We start from the raw sequence: 19,619 nt of genomic DNA, 5'->3' as shown, positions 1-19,619 counted from the left end.
TCCAACCTGCTTTTGCGCAACCTTTCGGCATCGGATTTTCCCTTTTCCTTAGTTTTTGAATGATTTCGAATTCATTACAGTTGCAGGTTTGGCTATTTTATGGTTAATGATTCCCTAATTGTGTTTGATTCCTCATCCAATGTCTAGAAACCTCAAATCTGCTAATTATTATATCAAGCTCATCACTTGCTGCATTAAACTAATGAAGAACATTCCTGATGGAAAATGAAACTAAATTAACATGATACATGTAATAGTTTACAAAACATTCGAGTGTACATTTTTCCCATGATGGAAAAAATAAAAAGGGAATTCAATGCCAAAGGTTTATAAAGAAAAAAACGAAAAATGGTGAACTTGATGCTAAAGGTTTCCACATAGGCAGAGTCTGTGGCATAATTTTCCTGAAAGTGTACCGCTCAAAAAAAAAACAAGAAAAAGATCTGAGGATCTGATTTGGCACAAATACTTGAGGATGCTCTCTTTTTTTCTTAACACACCCATGGATTTTAATCTAAAAAAAAAATTTACAATTTCAAACCCTAGATCCCATAAGAAGTTGTGTATGTATTAGTAAATCGTGTGCATTTGAGGGGTTCACATCCTCTACAATTCCCGCCCCTGCATTTGAGATAACGTGACATATACAAGTGTGAGGGTGCGTGATATATTAGTACTTAATACCAAAAAATACTAGTTTTGCTCCCTAATTTTACAAGAATAAAAAGTATATGTTTTTCTTTATTGGAACGAATAGTTTTGTGTTTGGCTTTTGACTTCAAGCAAATTTTGAACTCTTGGCCTCATATTAAAATTACGTAGAGTAAATTGCATTAACACCTTAAAATGGAGGCCTTAAAACACGACACCCCAACTTTATGTTTAAAAAGCACAGAGACCTCAAAATTTGATTTTCAATGGATATATTTGTCAAATTTATCATTGAAAACAGTTAAATCACTGTTTATTTTCAAAAATATTCCTATAATAAACAGTGTCTAAAAGGTTTTCAGCAATAAATTGGACAAATATATCCAATGAAAATTTAATTTTGAGGTCTTTGTGTTTTTTAAACATAAAGTGGGGTGTCAATGCTTTAAGACCTCCATTTTTGGGGTGCCAGTGCAATTTACTCAATTACATATTATTTTTACCCTAAATCATTATAAAGTAAATCGTGTTAAAACACGTATTTAAGATGTATAAAATATGTATTCACACGTATCCATTAATTGCTGTACATATTTTATTGAACAATTATGTGGTTGGCTCAGCCGGTTTGTTTTTGTGTTCTGAGAGAATGTTCCGGAGGAGAAGAAAAGTGTAGAGTACATTTGAGAAATGTTATTTCTGTTCTCTTTCAAGGGACCAAAAAACCTCTGCAACCTCTGAAACCCCTCAGCAAATCGATTCCTTTGAGGTCTGAAGTCCAAGCAAATTTTCCAACCGACGACGCGGGGACAGCTGAGCTCCTCGTCTTCTATCTGGAACTACTGAGATTCCTCCACAAGGTAGCTTCGATACCCTTTCTCTTCACTCTTCTCCTTTCTCTGCCTCTCTTTGTCTCTTGCTACCTCTTTCTGATTTCGAACTAGAACACCTAACGGTAGTAATATCGCACAGAAATACAAGCTCCGCAATGGGTATTTAGTTCTGAGATTCCATTTCTCTTATCTTCTTTCGTACCTAACCCTGAAATCCGATTTAGTCTCTGAATGCGAGATATTTCCCTCGTTTCAGGTCTAAAATTTGTCCTTTTTTGTTTTTTTATTTTCTGATAATCTTTGTTCACCGCTAATAATTCAATATCTGTTATTTTGTTTGCTGTTGGTAATCATCCCAAAACGAATACCAAAAAGAACCCAATTCAAGCAGGGATTGTCTATTTGCATGCCATCCCGCTGTAGTTTGGTTGGGTTTTTTTATTATTTTTCTCTTAATTTCTGTACATTTAATCTTTTACAAGAACGGCTTAGACTTTGTACTTCTCAAATTTGTGTTTGGATATTCCTAGATGCAGTTCGTAGGGTTGTCGGGCCATCAAAGAATTTGATAAGAAGTGCAAAAACAGCTCTTACCTTGAAATTATTGAGTTAATATGATTAACTTAGGGACTTGTAGGAGCACTGTCGAAATTAGAGAACTGGCTTAAAGCGTGAATGAACAAACTGCATAGCGGAAAATTCAACTTAATATAGCTAAAGAATTTCAATTAATTGTTGAAATGATGATTCCAGAGTGTAACTTGAAAGATTATTCTAGAATTTCACTATATTTCACCGTTCAATTTTCAGAATTCAACTACTTTGATATTCTGGTCTTAATGCTAAGTTGATGCATATCACTGTGCAATGTCCTTATCGTAATGTGTTCATGTGTTTGGAATACGTGGAATGAGCTATAACCATGTGTCTGTACAACAGAACCATTATCTACCCAAATAATAAATCCATTAAGTCATGAACCATTGTTCTTTTTCTTCTCTGTTGTTGTTCTTTTAATGCTCTCTGTTGCTACTTATATATTGTTTCTCATGTGGCTTTGAGCCTCTACTTATCACTTATTCCCGTCCTTTCCCCCCTCCCTTGTATGATCTTTGCCCTACTTTAATTACTTTTTAATTCTTACTTAATCTAATTGTGTATTGAGTCTATCGACTGTTATATTGATTTCTCATGGGTCTGAGACCATGAGTAGAAATACAGTGGATACCTATGGGACCTAGGCACTCATTTTGACATCATAATGAATACTTGCATTATATATGTTACCAGCCCCCTTTTTCTTTTATTTAATAATTGTAATGTTGTTTAATACTTTCATATTTATATGCTATACTGCCATGATAGTATGATGAACTTTGTTGGTTTTCCTAATGAATATCTTGCTTTTTTATGACTTCAAAATTATTTAGCATGTAAATAGAATCATATATGTTTTAATATGCTATTTGTGCCAAATAAAATGGTTATATGTATTAAGAAGAAAAAAAGAATGCTTTGTTCGCTGAGGTGACCCTGTGTAGCTGCCCTATCACTAAGGCACCTATGAAGGTCCTCAAATGCCATGGTTGGCTTGTCACCTTGGTAACTTTGGTGGATAGTCATGGTTACTGATGGTTTGGTGGTCTGTATGGACACCAGTCAATTGTGATGAGAACAAGATTGGTGAAGTCGTAAACAGAAAAAGGTAGTTCAGAAGTGCACTCCCCCACCCCTCCCTGAAAAAGCCCCAGGCCGCACAATAATGATAATGCATTTAGGTGTTTAAAGTGTCGGGGGAGAGAAGAAAACTTGAGAAAGAGCAGTGGTAAGGGGGAGGAGGTCAGAAGAACCTGAAAAGATTTTGAAGGTCACAGGTGCCCGAAAAGGGAAAGAAAGGGGTTTAGAGGCAGTGCTCACATCGCAGTAAGAAGGAATCCAGGCTCCATTAGGGTTAGAGCAGAGAGTGATTGGAGCTGCAGAAGGGAGACTAGGTACTGTTCCCAAAGCAATGAACTTATTGAGATCATTGGGTCCTGAAAGGACCAGGGGGCATGTGAAAGCTCAGATGTCATTGCTGCTGGGAGAGGTGTAGGTGGAACCACAGTTTGGTTTTTTTTTTTCTTCCCCCCCCCCCCTCCTCGAATGTGACTGATAACGACCACGAGTGGGTGAGGATAATCTAAACAAGATGGGAAGGATAATTCAACACATAGGGGATTTGAGCTGGAGGAAGAGGGGGGGGGTGCAGTGTTGTGATTTGGGATGACAAACCGAAGGATGGGTGCCCAAATGATGGGGAAAGTACCAGGTGTTGGGTAACTGAAGAATCTTCTGACAAGAGGAGAGGAGTTCCATGAAGGCATAGTGGGTAGGGCTTCTTGGAGCTGGAGATTCATGGTGGACATGGTAGTTCCTACTGGCATGACCAAAGACTTTGCAAGAGAGGCAGTGTGGTCGGATCCAGTCAAAGTCAAAGGAAAGCCATCATCGTCATTCAGCTGATACTGCAGCGCTAAATCCTGGCTAAGGACAAGGTGATCTTGAATTTTCATTTGCTAGAGTAAAGAGAATTTCCAAGGATTGACCCAACGACATTTCCAAGGGTTTTTTTTTTTTTTTTGTATGCTAAATAAGCTTTATATTATATTAGTTAAGACAACAACTACATAGTTTGGCTGTGTCTATTACAACTGCTTTGTTGTGATAGTCTAGTGCAGATTCATATGCTATATGGTTAAACATTTCCAAGGGTTGATCACCAGCAATGAAGGGGGGAGTCCTCGAAGGGAAATCCAGAGGGGAAGTGAACTGAGATCATGGTAATTATGTTGGAGATGATCATATAATTGCAGGAGAAACAAGGGCTTCTTACCAACAATCCAGCTGCTATCCTGATGAACGTGGCCCTTTGTAGCATCTGTGACTTTAAAAATGGGATGCCCATTATCGAAGAGGTAAGTCTCAAAAAGAATTCAAGAGCTCCATTGATTTGAGAGCAAAGAGTTCGCGGGACGGGAAGAGTCCAGGAGACATGAAGTATCCCACAATATAGTTTTTCCATTTTTGAGCTTCATGAGGAATTCCTGCTTCATAGTGTGCCACTTTTTGAACCATTGGTGGTGGTGAAGGAATGTAATGATAGAAGAAAGCCCTTCTGTGAGAGAGAGATTTGGATGCTGAAAGAAAGAGGACCAGGAGGGCAAAGAACCAGGCAGATGGGAAAGGGGTGCTGGAGACCTGACTGTTGGAGTGACATCACTTGGTGGTTGGTTATGGGTCAGACAATCCCAGTGGAAGCAAATCTCTATGACACTGAAACCAGCTATAATGGGCTGTTATACATTAAAAGAATATTATTTAGGCGGCTACCTTGTTAACTAAATGTTTAGGTGGCACTCATATGCCTTGGTTGCTTAGGCACAACTATGATCCTAAGCATTCATAAGGTACACGCTGTTTATAACTACTAATTGATGAGATCATGTTGGATTACCTGTCGTTTTTTATTGAACATGCACAGCCCTCAAAGGTATGTTAGAAGTCCAAAGGAAAAAGGTTGAAGGGTGGAGGCTTGGAGAAAATCTGTGTGGCAGTTAGATCTAGACCACTGGTCAACCATGAAATATTGCCGGAGTCATATTGGAAGGTAGAAGGCAATCAGATCTCATTGGACAAAGATTTTATACCCATATCTAGCACTTTTTCTTCTTTACTCTTGCTCTCCTGCTTCTTTTTGTTGTTTTCAACTTTAGAAGTTCTTTTCTTTCACCCTCTCGGTGTATCACTTTTAGGTTACCCATGGACCATGGTAATCCCATATCATGTCTTTGATGACAGTTGTGTCCCCAGTTCCACAATCTTCTTACCAGGATCATCATTCTAAGTGCCATACATGTGATAGATCCTACAATATTTTAGCTATGTATATGTGATGTACCCAAAACCGACCCATTAAAACATGCACAAACTCAACCTTAATCCCTGCAGAATACAGAACATAAACCAAACTTCTACTTTTTATTAAGCAATCACCCAACAGCCCTGAGGCATGCACTCCAATTTAGACATTATACACGAGATTGGAAGAGAGATTAGAATTGGATGGTTCCTGTGCCTCTTTTTTGTTATGCCAAGGTTTTTATTTTTTATTTTTTTGTTAATTTAATGTGCTAGTATAACTCTAGGTGGGAGTCACATGCTGCCTTTGAGAATCTTTTGACTTGAGATATGTTACTTTTTCTTGTGAGTGATGTTAGTTTCTTCTTAGATTTCCAATCATTTAGTGCTAAACGCTGTTTTCTTTCCCCTGAACATTGATCTTCAGTTAGGAAATTTGCGAACCTAATTATACATGTTTCTATTGCAGACAAGAAATAAATTCTCTGCTGATCAGATGTTGATAAAAGGAAGGAAAGTCGCTGGGAGAGGGGAAGAGATGACAGCACACTATGCTTTCAGTCCCCTTGAAGATGACACCATCATCAAACATAGGCTTCTTACCCGCACAACAACCACTAGGGGAGAGCCCCCCTTGAAGAAACTTCAGAAGAAGTTCATCTCATTTGCACTTGACATTGATAAGGATTCAGATAACTATAGTGATTGTGAAAGGCTGTATAAATCCTTTCTGCAGGAAATGAACACCTTTGAACTTCCACTTCTCAAGAGCAAGGCTGTTATAGATGCAAACCTTAGGGAGAAGGAAAACTTCAACGAGCTGCAAGAAGAAATACGACGACAGATTCTGCAGGCACAAGCTGACATAGAGGATCTCAAAAAACAGCTTGAAGAGAGTAAGATTGAAAGGCAGCACAAAGAGGAGTGTGAAGCAATCAGAAAATTAATTGCTATGCAGCCCCCAAGATCTGAAACCCAGAAGATAATATCAGATCTTGAGAAAGAGATCAAATCTTTAGAAGCTGAGAATACTGCGGGTTCAAGGACTTTGGAGCTTCGCAAGAAACAGTTTGCTCTTCTCTTACATGTGGTAAGTTGTGTTTCAGTTTGTTAGTGTATGATAGTTGGAGGTTCAAACTCGAGACTTCCTTGTGAACATGGGCGTTAAGAGCAGCACAGTTCACAAATTGCTTTCTATAGTATTAAGAGCTATACACTGTGAAGTGCTGCCTCACATTTGTCACCTAATACTTAATCATCTCAGACATGCAATTGTCAACGTATATTTTGCCTTGCTTTTCATTTATTTGATATTGTTTTTTTATTCTACAGGTGGATGAGTTGCAGAATACCATAGAGGAGGAGCAGAAAAATCTGGCTGAGGAACTGAGGACAGCTATGGAAGAGCAGAAGATTACCATGGAGGATATTAGTGGTGGTTCAGAAGCCATGGCTGTAGATTAAAACATACTGTCATACCAGAATTTTGTATTGCTCAAAACTGATTTTGGTTAATGCAAACTTATGATATTTTCCCTTTAGATGCATAGAAATGAAAGAAATGTTGAGAGAAAATTTTCAAATCTGATCATTGTTGCAGATTAACCCAAAATCAGGAGTTGGATCAAGTCTAATATGAGGATCAGTATTAGGGTTTAGCCTATGGTTAAAATTAGGGATGGTTCGAGACAGATCGAGTGGGACAAACACTAATCTAAGGCTTGCTTCGGCCCTGATTCAAGTCTAGAATAATTTAACCCTAATTCATTCTAGGGCAAGATTTTGAACTCAGAACAAGTCAGAGCCATCATGATTCATGGCCAGATTTGCATCCATGTTGCTGTATAGAATCTTCAACTTTAATAAGTCTTTTAAGTGTCTAACATTGATTTTTGGGAGGGGCAATATACAATGGAGCACATGATAGGGATGCACATATCAAAGGAATTATGGAAGTAGTTTGCATGTTCTTGTCATTCTTAATTTGTTCTTCTATTATTGCTTGTGATGGAATTCATAACATACTATGGTATTCGTGATACTTGACCATAAAAACTAATTTAAATTGATTATCAAGGGATAATTATTGATATCTCAATACTATGCTTAATCACTAAATGGAATTTTATGATATTGTTCCCCTCACTTTTAAGAATGTTCAGAAGAGTCTTAAAAGTTGGATGTGTAATATACATTTTACCCTTTTTTTTTTTTTAGGTAAAAATGGTCAGCCTTATTAAAAGAGGGAAATAATAGTTATAAAGAACATAAAACATTCAAATCTATAACAATAGTTACGCCTAATACACCTGATGCGTCTCAGTTAAACTTCTGGATCCGACTAAGCCTCCTCTCGGCTCTCGTACCCGGGAGGATGAGTCCTGCAAGAAAAGTTAGATGCTGGTTGACTTGTGTCCAGGCAGCCGCCTCCGATGGCAAAGTCAGATAATGAACAGAGTGAGGTCTCGTGCAAAAGCTACACAAGATTATACTCAAAGTATATTGAATGCTTACCAGAGAGGTATGTCCCCTATCTTATACCGTTAAAGTTACCTTGTATACATTTGGTAAGTCTATCCGACGGGGGCTGTCATATCTCCTGAGATCGCGCCTTCCAGTTATTAATCCCGTGTAATCAACGATGGAGTTGACTTTCTTGATACAGAAAGGTTGCCATATTAGTCGAGCATTCATCGTGCCTCGATCGATCCAGTCGGTTATTATCCCGATTTAATGTGAAGCCTCAATCGGGTATAACCCGATGGACTAGGAAGCCCATGCCATGAGGTGACCGACCGGGTGTGGAGACCAGTCCGGGTCTGACCCGGTTGGTTATGAAACTTCTGTATCAACACCCATTGCTCACTAGTTCCACATCAAGGGATAGAATTAGTCGAAGAGAGCATTCCCTAATAAGGACCCTCTTTAAGAAAACTGACCTACAAGCATAAAATCATTACATTCAAATGGAACTAGTTTGAGCATGGATGAACTGTCCTCAAGTTCTAGAATGAGCTTCACCGAGCCAAAATCATTGACATGGACTGTAATACTGTAATCAAGAAGAATATTGCTTGGTTTCAAGTCAAAATGAACAATTCCTGCATAGCAACGGTAACAAAGGTAATTTAATGCAAAAGCCACAACCATTAAAATGTTTCATGTTTGAAGAAGGCTTAAATTCCTTGAATGATGATGGGCTTTCCCTCGGCATATGCAACTAATCATCTAGATTCCCACTGGGCATGAACTCATAAACAAGGACTTCGAAATCCTTGCCTCTTGCCTTTTGAATCAAAACTTGAACACTGTTGACAAGATTTTGATGTTAAATGTCTCTTAATGCTTGGCATTCAGCCACAAAGCTATTATAAGCTCTTGGATTTTGAAGGCTAAATACTTTTAACTGCAAACATTGTTTCATCTTGCTCAATAATCCCCTTATATATAGAGCCAAAACTAATGGCGTTAAGCACAGCAGAACATTTGTAATATACTGAATTCGAGGTTGTAAAAGTAAGAGTTCACAAAATCAGGGAGTGTATATGTAATTTATTCTGAATTTTGAGAATGAAAATAGAGTTCTAGGTGATGACTTGAACTGGTCAAACTCATCTCGCACTCTCTGTGTAAATCTTATTAATTACAGTAATGACTCAAACATCCATCCAACTGAACCAGGGAATTTTGACCCCAAAAACCATCAAATATAGATTCATAAGAATTCCTGAAATTGATAGTGAATCTGTTTTTCTTTTACCAGCTTTCAATCAATAATGACTCATGGGGGAGCTTAAGAAGCCTGATTTCTTTGTGCCTGGTCTGAAGCTGTTGCAAGTCCCTGCAACAGTCTAATGATCTCGGTTGTGTCTTCCAAATAATACTTTGCTTTACTAGGTTTCTGACCAACAGTGCAAGCAAACACCTCAACTACTGGTGAGAGAGTTGGGCCTGCCATTGCACTACTGATGACCTCAAACATGTCCTCATCTGATCGATCATCACCTATGCACAAAACAAAATCTGGAAGCATTCCCTTTTCTCTCATTATCGTAAAGAGATTCTTAGCTACAACACCCTTGCTGACATCCTATATAGAAAATTAATGGGAATAGATTAGATAATAGCTGTGATAAAAAAGAAGAAAAAAATTTGTTTACCACATTAGATCACAGAAGCGTAGATAAGTTTTTATGTTAATTCAAACACTAACCAAAAGGGGGGGGGGGGGGATGTAAGTTTATGATTAGATTTTTTACAGAACTTCAACCGAAATTGTTTAAACTTGAACTAAATGAAGATGCAATCATACTAAACAGCGAAAGATGAGAAAAAGATGATTAAGAAAGCTGAGGGGGGAAGAAAAGGGCTCACAATAAGGATAGATGAGTTTGCAATGATGCAAGATGTTGTGGTGAAGACCAGTTTTTACCATGTTGAATGATCCTGGGCTCGTTTTGAGACCAAAACGAACCCGAATGACCTTTTGTCGACGTCTTGTTCAGAATTTTGAGTTCTTTAAAGTGGCTGGTTGTGGGCCCCAAACTGTTTGGAGGTCCTCTCTTGCTGTTTTGGGCATTTTTTGGTATGGGGGGCATTTTGGTCTTTCTTATGAAGTAGGGTTTTCACCTATTCTTATACTTATAGTCTCTCAAAAGGGTTGAGAAGGTTAGAAAAATGTCTAGATTGTACTATGTTATTCTTCCTCATAGTGAAACATCATCTCTGCCAGCCATGGACATTAGCCTTCGGATGAACCACGTAAATCTCGTCTTGTGTGGGCGCTTTTGCATTGCTTTTCTAACACCAGATTACTTTTGAAGTGTCTCATTAGATATATGCATTGCTATGATGATAAGAGGTTGGCATGAAACCTTTGGTACTAACCTGAGGCTTAACTTCAACAATATCCTGCCCACTCTTCACAGAGACTGGCTCGTTAGTGAGAACACTTTCAAGGTGATCAAGAATTTCTTTAGCTTGACAAGACCCAAAATCTGGATCAGCATATTCGTAATGCCAAACAAGTGCACTCTCTTTGGTCTCTATGTATGAACCATCAGTTGCCTCAGTGTACAGCTGCATCACAGGCTCTGCAATTTGTTTCCAATCAAAATCCACAACAGGCACACAAGTTTCCCAGTCCTCATCTCGATTCGGCCTGAGTATATGATTTTGAAACAGGGTTTTCATATTAAGATTTAGAAAACTCATAAACATAAAACCGAATAAAGAGTGCAGGTGAGGTTTTTCATTTATCACTTTTAAATCAAACATTAGATCAAACACAATGAAATTAGTAAAACAGATAAATGCAGCATTTGGCAGTTCTACTTGAAGAATCCATATGGTTGTGTCAAAGTAAAGGAGCACAATTAGAACCCGTTTACCTCATGAAATAACCATGCTCAGCTGCAATTCCAAGTTTTTCGCAAGAAGAAAACCATTCTTGCAGAGTCTTCTTGTCTGTTCCACTAACAAGGAAAACAACATTCTTTGGATCTTGGCACAGGCTGTTCAAGATGCTGATAGTTTCTGGACTTGGAGTAGCATCGATTGATGTCTTTGGCATCATGGTACCATCAAGATCTAAGAGAATTGCTTTGTTCTTGGTTCTCTGGTAAGCAGAAACTATGTCCTCAACAGAAAGTTTCTTGAAATTGGGATCAAGTGCTACTACCCTAAACCCTAAACCAAAACCAATGCCCCAGCACCTCCTCCTGTCATGGTCCTTGCATGTCCTTTGGAGATCTTGTAGAAAACTCTGCACCCAGTACCCAACATCATGCGTGCTCACGTACCTATGGTGCTTTTCGTGCCGTAATTGCTTCTCAGAGTCTGCAATTACTAAGGCTGAATCCATCGCTTCAGCAACAGCATCAATATTCCATGGGTTGACGCGGATTGCTCCACTGAGAGATGGTGAACACCCAATGAATTCAGATAAGACTATCATGCTCTGCTTTGGAGCCAATGGGTCTAGAACTTGCAAAGTCTGATCTAGTTTCTCATTTCCTTGCCTGCATATTATGTATTCATAAGGTATGAGATTCATTCCATCTCTCACTGCTGTGACTAGACAGCATTCAGCAACCACATAATATGCAATTCTCTCATATGAACAAAGTGGGGTATCAATTAAGACAATAGGATTGTAACCAGGCCTTCCAAATCTCTCATTAATCCTCTTTGCTGTAGACTTAGTTTCAGATTGTACCTCCTCTACATCTCTCCCTCTTCCTCTTGCAGGGTTTGCAATTTGAACCAACACAACCTTCCCCCTCCAATCAGGGTATTGTACTAGTAACTGCTCCATGGCCAACAGTTTCAAGCTAATGCCTTTAAATATATCCATATCATCTACTCCAAGTAAAACCATTTGACCCTTGAACTGATCCCTTAGCATCGCAACCTTAAATTCAGTCTCAGGAAGATTCAGTACAGATCTAAGCTGCCCCATATGAACCCCTACTGGAAGAATTTTAATGCTTACTGTTCTGCCATAGTACTCAAGTCCTATGTAACCCCTTTTAGAATGATAAGCAAGCCCAAGCATTCTACTACAACAAGATAAGAAATGCCTAGCATAATCAAAGGTGTGAAAGCCAATAAGATCAGCATTTAGGAGTGCACGGAGAAGCTCATCTCGAACAGGGAGTGTGCGGTATATCTCAGATGATGGAAAAGGGCTATGCAGGAAGAAGCCAAGTTTTACATTATAAAACTTCCTCCTAAGAAATGTTGGCAACACCATTAAATGGTAGTCATGAACCCACACAAAATCATCATCAGGGTTTATTACTTCCATTACCTTGTCTGCAAATATTTTGTTGACAGAAACATAAGCTTGCCAGAGTGACCGATCAAACCTTCCACCAAGATCAGGAGAGAGAGGAAGCATGTAATGAAACAGAGGCCATAATTGCTGTTTACAGAACCTATGGTAGAATTTACTGAAGAGTTCTGGAGGTATGAATGTAGGGAGACACTTAAATGTCTCTAATAATGTCTGTGACACATTGTCTTGTTCACTTGGGTCAATCTCTTCTTTTAAGCAACCAATATAGACGACTTCAACATCTCCAAGGCCATCTTTGAGTTGCAAGAGAAGGGAATCCTCATCCCAACTGAAGTACCAACCTCCATCACTGTTAGACTTTCTGTGAGCCCGAACTGGAAGTTGGTTTCCTACAATGATCATTCTCTCCTTAGAGATTGAAGAAGCTGAATCAGAGCCACCACTGTTGCTGTTCTCATCATTCAGTTCAGAAATGATACCAGGCACAGACATAACTCTAGGGAGCCTGCTCTTGCAATCAAAGTTTTCTGAATCTCCAGAAGCAAGGTCCAAAGGGTTGGAGTAAGGCCTTGAAACCATGATTTTGGTTCTTCGTTTTCACTCTAGGCCAGTATGTACAATTAAGCTCTGCAAAAAGTCAATTGACAAGATAAAATTAAAACAGAAGAGACAAAAAACAGCTAAAGGGCTCTTCAAAAAGTAAAGCAGATGAAGGTAATTTTTCTGTCCCAACCATTGTCCAGAAGAAACCCAAAACTGCAAAGACATTCTGCAACTATATTATTGATGCAAATTCTGGAATTAGCTTAAATCCCTAAACCACATCAAGGAATTCATCTGCAGAAACAATATACTAGACAGCTTAGAAAAAGCCCAGCTAGGCTTACTCATCAGCACAGTGTTCTGAACAACAAAAATAGCTTCACATCATCCAAAGAAAAAAAATACTTTAACCGACTCCAGTGACTGAAACAAAGGAAAAATAGAGCTGCAAGATTTCCGCTAATCACTAAAAGAGACAATTTACACCCATTTTTTTCCGTTTTTGAAGTGACCAAGCAACTACTTCAACAAGAAAAGAAGGCAGAAAGAACAAAAAGGAAAACATGTAACACCAACACTTAATCTCCGCGACAGAGAAAGATAAAATCTTGGCATTGGAAGGATAAGAACCAAAATACTCACCATGAACACACATTCTTAGAGCTGTAAAAAAATACTCAGAAGTTGCAGAAAGTGGAGCCACTTTGGATATTCGAAAGATTCTCTTTCCTTTGGTTGAATACAAAAAACAGTTGCAGAAAACGAACTCTTTCAACTTTTTTTGTCCTAAACGAAATGAAAAAGACAGGACCAATGTGCAGGGAAGCTTTTGCTCTCTCTCTATACTCCCATGATGACAAGTGAACGAAATTATGAACTCAATCAAACCACTTGCAAGAAAGTACATATAGACCGGTTACCCCAAAAAAAAAAAAAAAAAAAAAGTACATATAGACTTTTTCTTCGGTTAGTTGTTGTTTTTTTTACTTTTTTTTTTAATTTTTTTGGTTAGTTATATAAATTTAATGAAATAAGTCAAAGTGTTCGAATGGTTGAAATCAACACCTCTTAGTGAAGAGGACATGGATTCGACTCTGCTGAGGTATATTAAAGCCTTTTGTACAAAAAAAAAATTTAATGAAATAATGATATAGAGATGAGCAAATTATATAGCACACTGGGTTTGCAAAGTATTACATTAGCATCCCTCAAAATTTATTATATTACAAATGATTCCTTCTTTCTAGTAATATGTCTTAAAATGGAAAAAATATATATATATATATATTTTATTTATTTATTTATTTATTTATTTATTTATTTATTTATTTATATATATATTTATTCTTGATGAATCTTCTTATAAATACGGAAAAAATTGGGGAAAAAAACTTTAAAATGAGTTTTTGAATTCGCATCCACATCCGTTTAGCAAGATCTGAATCCGTTCAATTACTAATAGGATGCGAATATGGTATACTCCTTTCTTACCGATTATCATCCATCCGATTAAATTCTCCGATTAAGTTACTAATTTTGATTTATTTTTCTTATTTTTGTAATTTTTTACTTGAAATATGTGACTATTTTTCTAGATTTCCTACTAAAATAACTACAAAAATTGTTAAATTTTTAAATTTTGAATCTAGCATTCACAAATAAAATGGTAAAGATGTCAACTGATAGTTGAAAACTTGTATCTAATCCGTATTTATGCCCATTTAAAAGAATCTACTTAAGAAAATAACTATTCAATTATCATCCAAATCCGACTAAATCCGTCCAAAAACCGATATGATATTATCCGAATCCGTCCGAATATAATAGGATGCGGATATGGTATTACCACTATCCGATCCTTATACACCCCTACTCTTGACCCTCCCCTCTTCTTTCTTTCTCTTTTCCTATTTTCTTTTCTTTTTTAAGGAGTATGATTGAGCACTTAACTTGAACAGTGATCATAAGGCACGTGTCAAGCATGGATGGGTTCGGAGTGAAGACTCCCCCACCGTTTCTAATGAGCACAGATCACCTTCCGATCAGGGCTTCTTTATGAAAAAAAAAACGACCCACATCTACATGAAACCTAAAAGCGTTAACAGCAAAACTGTAATAAATCTCACATGGGCCCCAATACTATTTTGTGGTGAAAGAAGGGGGAGGTGGTCTAGACTCATTTATAATGGTCTTCCTTACCATCTACTTGATAGGGAGAGGTGTTTATGTGACACCTACCAATTGAGATTTGAGTGAATTGTTTGAAAGGTTTCCGTTTGATTGGGTAAGCAATACATGAGGAACCTTGTCACGCTGACAAGAGCCGACAAATGCCCATATCATAAACCACACTAGCATATGTAGACGGAAAAGAGCCCACCATCACACGATAGTCAACAACCACTCACATGCATCACGTGCACGTATAGGGAACGACACCTCACAACCCCCAATCTTGTCTTGGGTGGGTTCAATTTGATGGGACTAACTTTGGTTAAATAAATATGGACAAATGATACCAACATCCAAACCATCGTCAACACCATAATCTCATGCTACAGCTTTGATCCACTGACCATTGTGCCAAGACCCGCCCCTAATAATGTACTTTACAAAGCCAAAATATTGTAATAGATTACACATCTCACTAACGCCAAAAATGAATATACTAAATGTGAAAGAAGATAATAAAATTTTGATTCCTATTTACAGGCCCTACAAAGAAGAACACTTCTCTCAAAACTCAGAGAACAGCACCAGTCATGAATCTATGATTCAATACAGCTTCTGCAATTGGTCTTTTACGGAAGTCTGGATTCAACATTGCCTGCTCATCAGTTAAAACTGTTAAAATTCTGGAAAGTGAATTAATGACAGCTATATCAAAGTGGAAAAGGGAAAGCTATTACTTAAAGGATGAATCTATCATCAAAAGCAGAGTATCACCCAATTAAGCATAAATCAGTATTGGCAATGGTTTCAATTGGACCACAACCTTAGCCCGACAGGTTAAACAAGTCCCTGAAAAGCACTAGACATATGGCCCCATCATCAAATCTGTTCCTGACTTGGAAACTTCATGTTGGATAGAAATACCTCCTACAGATCTCACTTGTTGAAATGTGAAATTTGTGATGAACTCCAATTATCTATTCTATTTGATAATTAGATAATAGAAATCAGAAACAATAAGCACCATATTAAGGAGGTATTAATTTGACCTGGAGTAGCTCCCAGCCAGCGCCAGCACCAAGATCCAGAAACTTGACTGCTTCTACCAAGCGGTCATCTGCCAGACAATACCTATAAAGAAAAAAGAGAGTGAGTTGAGTCTCCCAATAAATGTGGAGCGATATAAGTCTTGCAGAAGCAGATGTTGAGTACTACTTATGTCTACAGATTCACCATTAAATTCCTTGTAATAAGTGCATAACTCATTACGAAGGAAAATATGAAAATTGGATCCACTAATAGACTAAGCTAGGTAAGGAAACCCAGCAAGTTTAATTACAACAAATCATGTGCTGAGTATTTACTTCACTATGGTGATATCAAGGAGAAACCTAGAATATAAATTGAATTTGAGCATCCTACAAGATATGATCACCAAGGTTTTGTTCCAATATTATTCAGCTCCTAAATATGTTGATGGGCATATATTATTCAGCTCCTAAATATGTTGATGGGCATTGCATTATATAAATTGGTCTCACGGTGCACATACTATCGTACAAGTATGGAACATCTATCCAACAACAGTCACCTTTATGGAGTGGAAGAATCAAAAAGATAAACTACTAAAGGATGAACTGGTGTATTAATCATAAGATAGGGCAGATTATCCCCCCCCCCCCTCCCTCCCTTTTGGATGAATAAGATAGGGCAGACTTTTACTCTCTGAAAGCTTCAAAATCCAGCTGGAAGGTGCTTTCGATAAGTCTCTGCAAGTTATACAATGTCACAGTTAGGTTGGGTGTATCGCAGAAATAATGTCATGAAGGGACAAGCATAAACAATATTCCTCAAGGATTTGTTTGTCTTGTCATAAAATTTTATCCGGAAACTTAAAACATGTAGGATTTTACATGTTGAAAAGTATCCTAATCCTCTTCCTTTTATGAAAAGAAATTGAAAATTTCAATGTATAAAATCCTATATTTATTAGGTAAACTTTACCACAGAAATTTTCCAGGTAAAGTTTTGTACTGAAACAAATGTAGCCTAAGAAAGAGCACAAAGCATATAATCAAACATGATCATTATGTGTTTAGTCTGTCTCACTTGTAATGAAAGGCCATCTACAATGCCTGCTTCGCAAAATGGAATAAAAGCTAAGTAAGCCAGTAAAAGACCCGCTTCATAACTGCTCACAAACAGGTAGGACAATAGAGTGTGCAGGCATGAAGTTAGGAAAAAGTAGAAGGAAAAAAAAACACTCTTAACAGATTATGTAAATAAAGTTCCAAACTATTACATGTCATCTGCTATTCCAAAGGCTCTTTTCTCCATAGGAGTGAAAGCACCAGCAGCAGATGCCCTTCTCCATAGTGCCTCAGATAGTATTCCAGGATCTTCTTCTAGGAATGAATACCTAAGAAACCAGTATTAAGGATACAACCCACTTCAATATATTGAGCATTATCAATTATTATCTAATACTAACATTAATGAGAAACAGTTACAAATAACAATAAGAATAATGGAAAAGCATCTATATGCTACTGGTGCATAATGAACCCTTGCAAACCAGCATCTTACTGACTATTGGATTCCCCTCTCTCTATCCACTCAACCCGTGGATTGTTGCAATTCTCTTCCCCCTCCTCCATCTCTACATCTTCTACCATACCCCCATTCTTCCCCTGTCCCACAGCCTCCCCATCTCCCCCGTGCCTCTGTGTTCCTCCTTCTAGACCCTATCAACCCCCAGCCTCCTACAGAGCTTAGTTGCAGGGATGAATGGATTTCTACAGATTGTTTTGTTTGCATACACGAAACATAGAGTATCTTTCAGCAATCCCAATTGTGAAACCAAATAATTTAGGGTTCATAGACTAGTGACGATATAGGTTTATTGATCTTTGCTACTGTTCTATTTATCATTTTTGGATAAAAAAAATGTAATCAGATTGAACTATATAAATAATTCATCACTCACCTTAAATCTTCATTACTCTCCTTCAGTCTTCATCACTCTCTAGTCAACTCTAAAGCCAAAAGAAGCATAGGCCACACACCTCCAGAATCCTCAACCACGGACAAATTAATGAGATTACTTTCCACAGTTTGACCCTGTAATCATAATGTAAGTCCATTACCGAGAACACCTCCTCGAGGTAACCATAGTTGGATGGTGGTGTATCATGCTGGGGCCTAATTGTGTATTTATGCACTCCCATGATATGGGTTTCAGAGTAGATCAAGTACCAATGGGCAAGTGAGGGATAGATAGGAAACCACAGAGGATCTTTTTTCTTCTTCTTTTTTTTTTTGGGGGGGGGATGGGGGTTGTGTGGAAGGGGGATCCAATGGTTAATAACATGCGACCATGCAAGATTCCATTACACATTGCATTCCAACCACCAGTTGGCATTGACCAACACCATTTAGTGAAGAGGTCAAGGTTTATCTCCCTTATGGTATATGTAATAGTCCCCCAAGCCCCCCAATACATATAAAATCGCCAGCTCCGAAAAAATACCGCATTCCCTATACTGTGCTAGAATGCATATAATTTTTTGTAATACTACAAATGATGATGACAGCAAATAATAACAACAAAATAATCATAGCAACAGTACTAGTAATTCAACAACAAACAAGTCAACTTTATCCCCCAACTAAATGGGGCCGATTACAGAGCCTTACTCTCCTATCAGCTCAATATAAGTCCTACATTATTCATGTCTTTGCTCACCACAGTTGTCTAGATGCCAATGTGATCCAAAGTGGCAAAGGGGTGCCTTGGCACTTCAGCAACAAGGCACCTAATTGTCTTTTTTATATTTCCCCTCTCTTCTAACATTATTTACTATTCCAGAGATACACCTTATATCAACACAAAACAACATTGGGTCACATAAAGTCATCAAATTAAGACACATCAAGTCATCAAAAATCAATATTAAGCAACACCAAGTCATCAATAATCAACATAGAAGTAGAACACCATAGAAATAAACAAGCAATACACTGGAAGTTTTGAAACAATTAAAACAATCAACCGGTAATACTATTGCTGGAATTAGTCATTGTCATGATATAACCGAGCTCACATTTGGTCTATATTCCTAAGAAAATATGGTCTCATCTATAAGTAATTAAAGTGCTCTCAACTTAAGAAAATTTTCTCTAAACTCCGAGAACTTTGACAGAAAAATGATTTTATTTTTTATATAAGATTTTTTTTTATTAGGTAGAGCACAAAATCAGCTCTCCAATGAATCCAAGATGGCAAGGTTGCTTAATTCTGATTTTTATTGGAGGAGTTATGTTCCAAACAAACTATAAGGTGTGCACAAATGTTTTCAAAATTGCTCTAAGTGAAAATATTTTCTTAGGTTTCAAAACAAATGAATATTTTACCATACTTTTGGTTTTTAGAAATGTTTTACCATATTAAGATTCATGAAACTTTAGATTTGAGAAAACTGCAGCATTATAAAGTTGAAAATTTTACCTAGCACTGAAAATCCATTTTTCATTCTTACAGTGGGGTTTTGATTTTTATCTCTTTGCAATTTATTGTTTAACCATTTTTGTTGTATTCAAATAGAAATACATTTTTATTTAATTTTAATGAATAATATCTTAAGTAAATGAAATTATAAATATAAAGCATTTACTTAATGATATTGTATTGTTTAGCTTTCATTCTCCATCCTACTGGATGAGGA

At 37.5% G+C, this 19,619-nt stretch overlaps 3 protein-coding genes across 6 annotated transcripts in view; 1 reads left to right on the top strand and 2 right to left on the bottom strand.

Moving 5' to 3' along the window:
* The first annotated feature begins 1,348 nt into the window (after positions 1-1,348).
* On the top strand, positions 1,349-7,302 carry THO7 (Tho complex subunit 7/Mft1p). Its single transcript, XM_089140898.1, has 3 exons — positions 1,349-1,511; positions 5,851-6,471; positions 6,714-7,302. The coding sequence occupies exons 2-3, from the start codon at positions 5,878-5,880 to the stop codon at positions 6,843-6,845; spliced, it is 726 nt and encodes a 241-aa protein (XP_088997024.1). The 5' UTR covers positions 1,349-1,511; positions 5,851-5,877; the 3' UTR covers positions 6,846-7,302.
* A 1,478-nt stretch (positions 7,303-8,780) lies between these two features.
* Positions 8,781-13,574, bottom strand: LOC149000232 (alpha,alpha-trehalose-phosphate synthase [UDP-forming] 5-like). 3 transcript variants are annotated; one of them, XM_089140302.1, is made up of 5 exons: positions 13,300-13,330; positions 12,914-13,017; positions 10,772-12,807; positions 10,269-10,542; positions 8,782-9,471 (listed from the first exon to the last, which is right to left on the bottom strand). In XM_089140302.1, exons 3-5 carry the CDS (start codon positions 12,757-12,759, stop codon positions 9,175-9,177), a joined length of 2,559 nt encoding a protein of 852 aa, XP_088996428.1. In that variant the 5' UTR covers positions 12,760-12,807; positions 12,914-13,017; positions 13,300-13,330; the 3' UTR covers positions 8,782-9,174. The 3 variants fall into 3 exon arrangements, with proteins under 3 accessions (XP_088996429.1, XP_088996430.1, XP_088996428.1); XM_089140303.1 differs by lacking the exons at positions 12,914-13,017; positions 13,300-13,330 and adding an exon at positions 13,366-13,574 and having other exon boundaries at positions 8,781-9,471; XM_089140304.1 differs by lacking the exon at positions 12,914-13,017 and having other exon boundaries at positions 8,781-9,471; positions 13,068-13,358.
* Positions 13,575-14,645: 1,071 nt separating this feature from the next.
* LOC149000231 (Protein kinase superfamily protein) overlaps positions 14,646-19,619 on the bottom strand; it is a 40,449-nt gene continuing 35,475 nt past the window's right edge. The window contains exons 8-12 of one of the 2 annotated variants that reach the window (XM_089139060.1): positions 17,198-17,314; positions 17,005-17,086; positions 16,618-16,664; positions 15,945-16,026; positions 14,646-15,550 (exon numbers count right to left, since the gene is read on the bottom strand). In XM_089139060.1, coding sequence (XP_088995186.1) covers positions 15,467-15,550; positions 15,945-16,026; positions 16,618-16,664; positions 17,005-17,086; positions 17,198-17,314 — 412 coding nt within the window. In that variant the 3' untranslated portion in view covers positions 14,646-15,466. The remainder of the gene's footprint in view (positions 15,551-15,944; positions 16,027-16,617; positions 16,665-17,004; positions 17,087-17,197; positions 17,315-19,619) is intronic. The other variant, XR_016170629.1, reaches the window with a different exon arrangement.

The sequence above is a fragment of the Hakea prostrata genome, chromosome 11 (genome assembly GCF_041222555.1).
Source record: "Hakea prostrata isolate BN-2017 chromosome 11, UWA_Hpros_2, whole genome shotgun sequence".
Classification (NCBI taxonomy): Eukaryota; Viridiplantae; Streptophyta; class Magnoliopsida; order Proteales; family Proteaceae; genus Hakea; species Hakea prostrata.
This window is presented reverse-complemented; position numbering and strand designations above follow the sequence as displayed.

Coding starts and splice junctions, on each gene's coding strand:
- THO7 (XM_089140898.1), top strand. CDS start 5,878: ATGTTGATAAAAGGAAGGAAAGTCGCTGGGAGAGGGGAAGAGATGACA. Junction 6,472..6,713: donor TTGCTCTTCTCTTACATGTG/GTAAGTTGTGTT, acceptor TTTATTCTACAG/GTGGATGAGTTGCAGAATAC.
- LOC149000232 (XM_089140303.1), bottom strand. CDS start 12,759: ATGGTTTCAAGGCCTTACTCCAACCCTTTGGACCTTGCTTCTGGAGAT. Junction 10,543..10,771: donor GAGCATGGTTATTTCATGAG/GTAAACGGGTTC, acceptor TCATATACTCAG/GCCGAATCGAGATGAGGACT. Junction 9,472..10,268: donor TTGTTGAAGTTAAGCCTCAG/GTTAGTACCAAA, acceptor TTTTCTATATAG/GATGTCAGCAAGGGTGTTGT.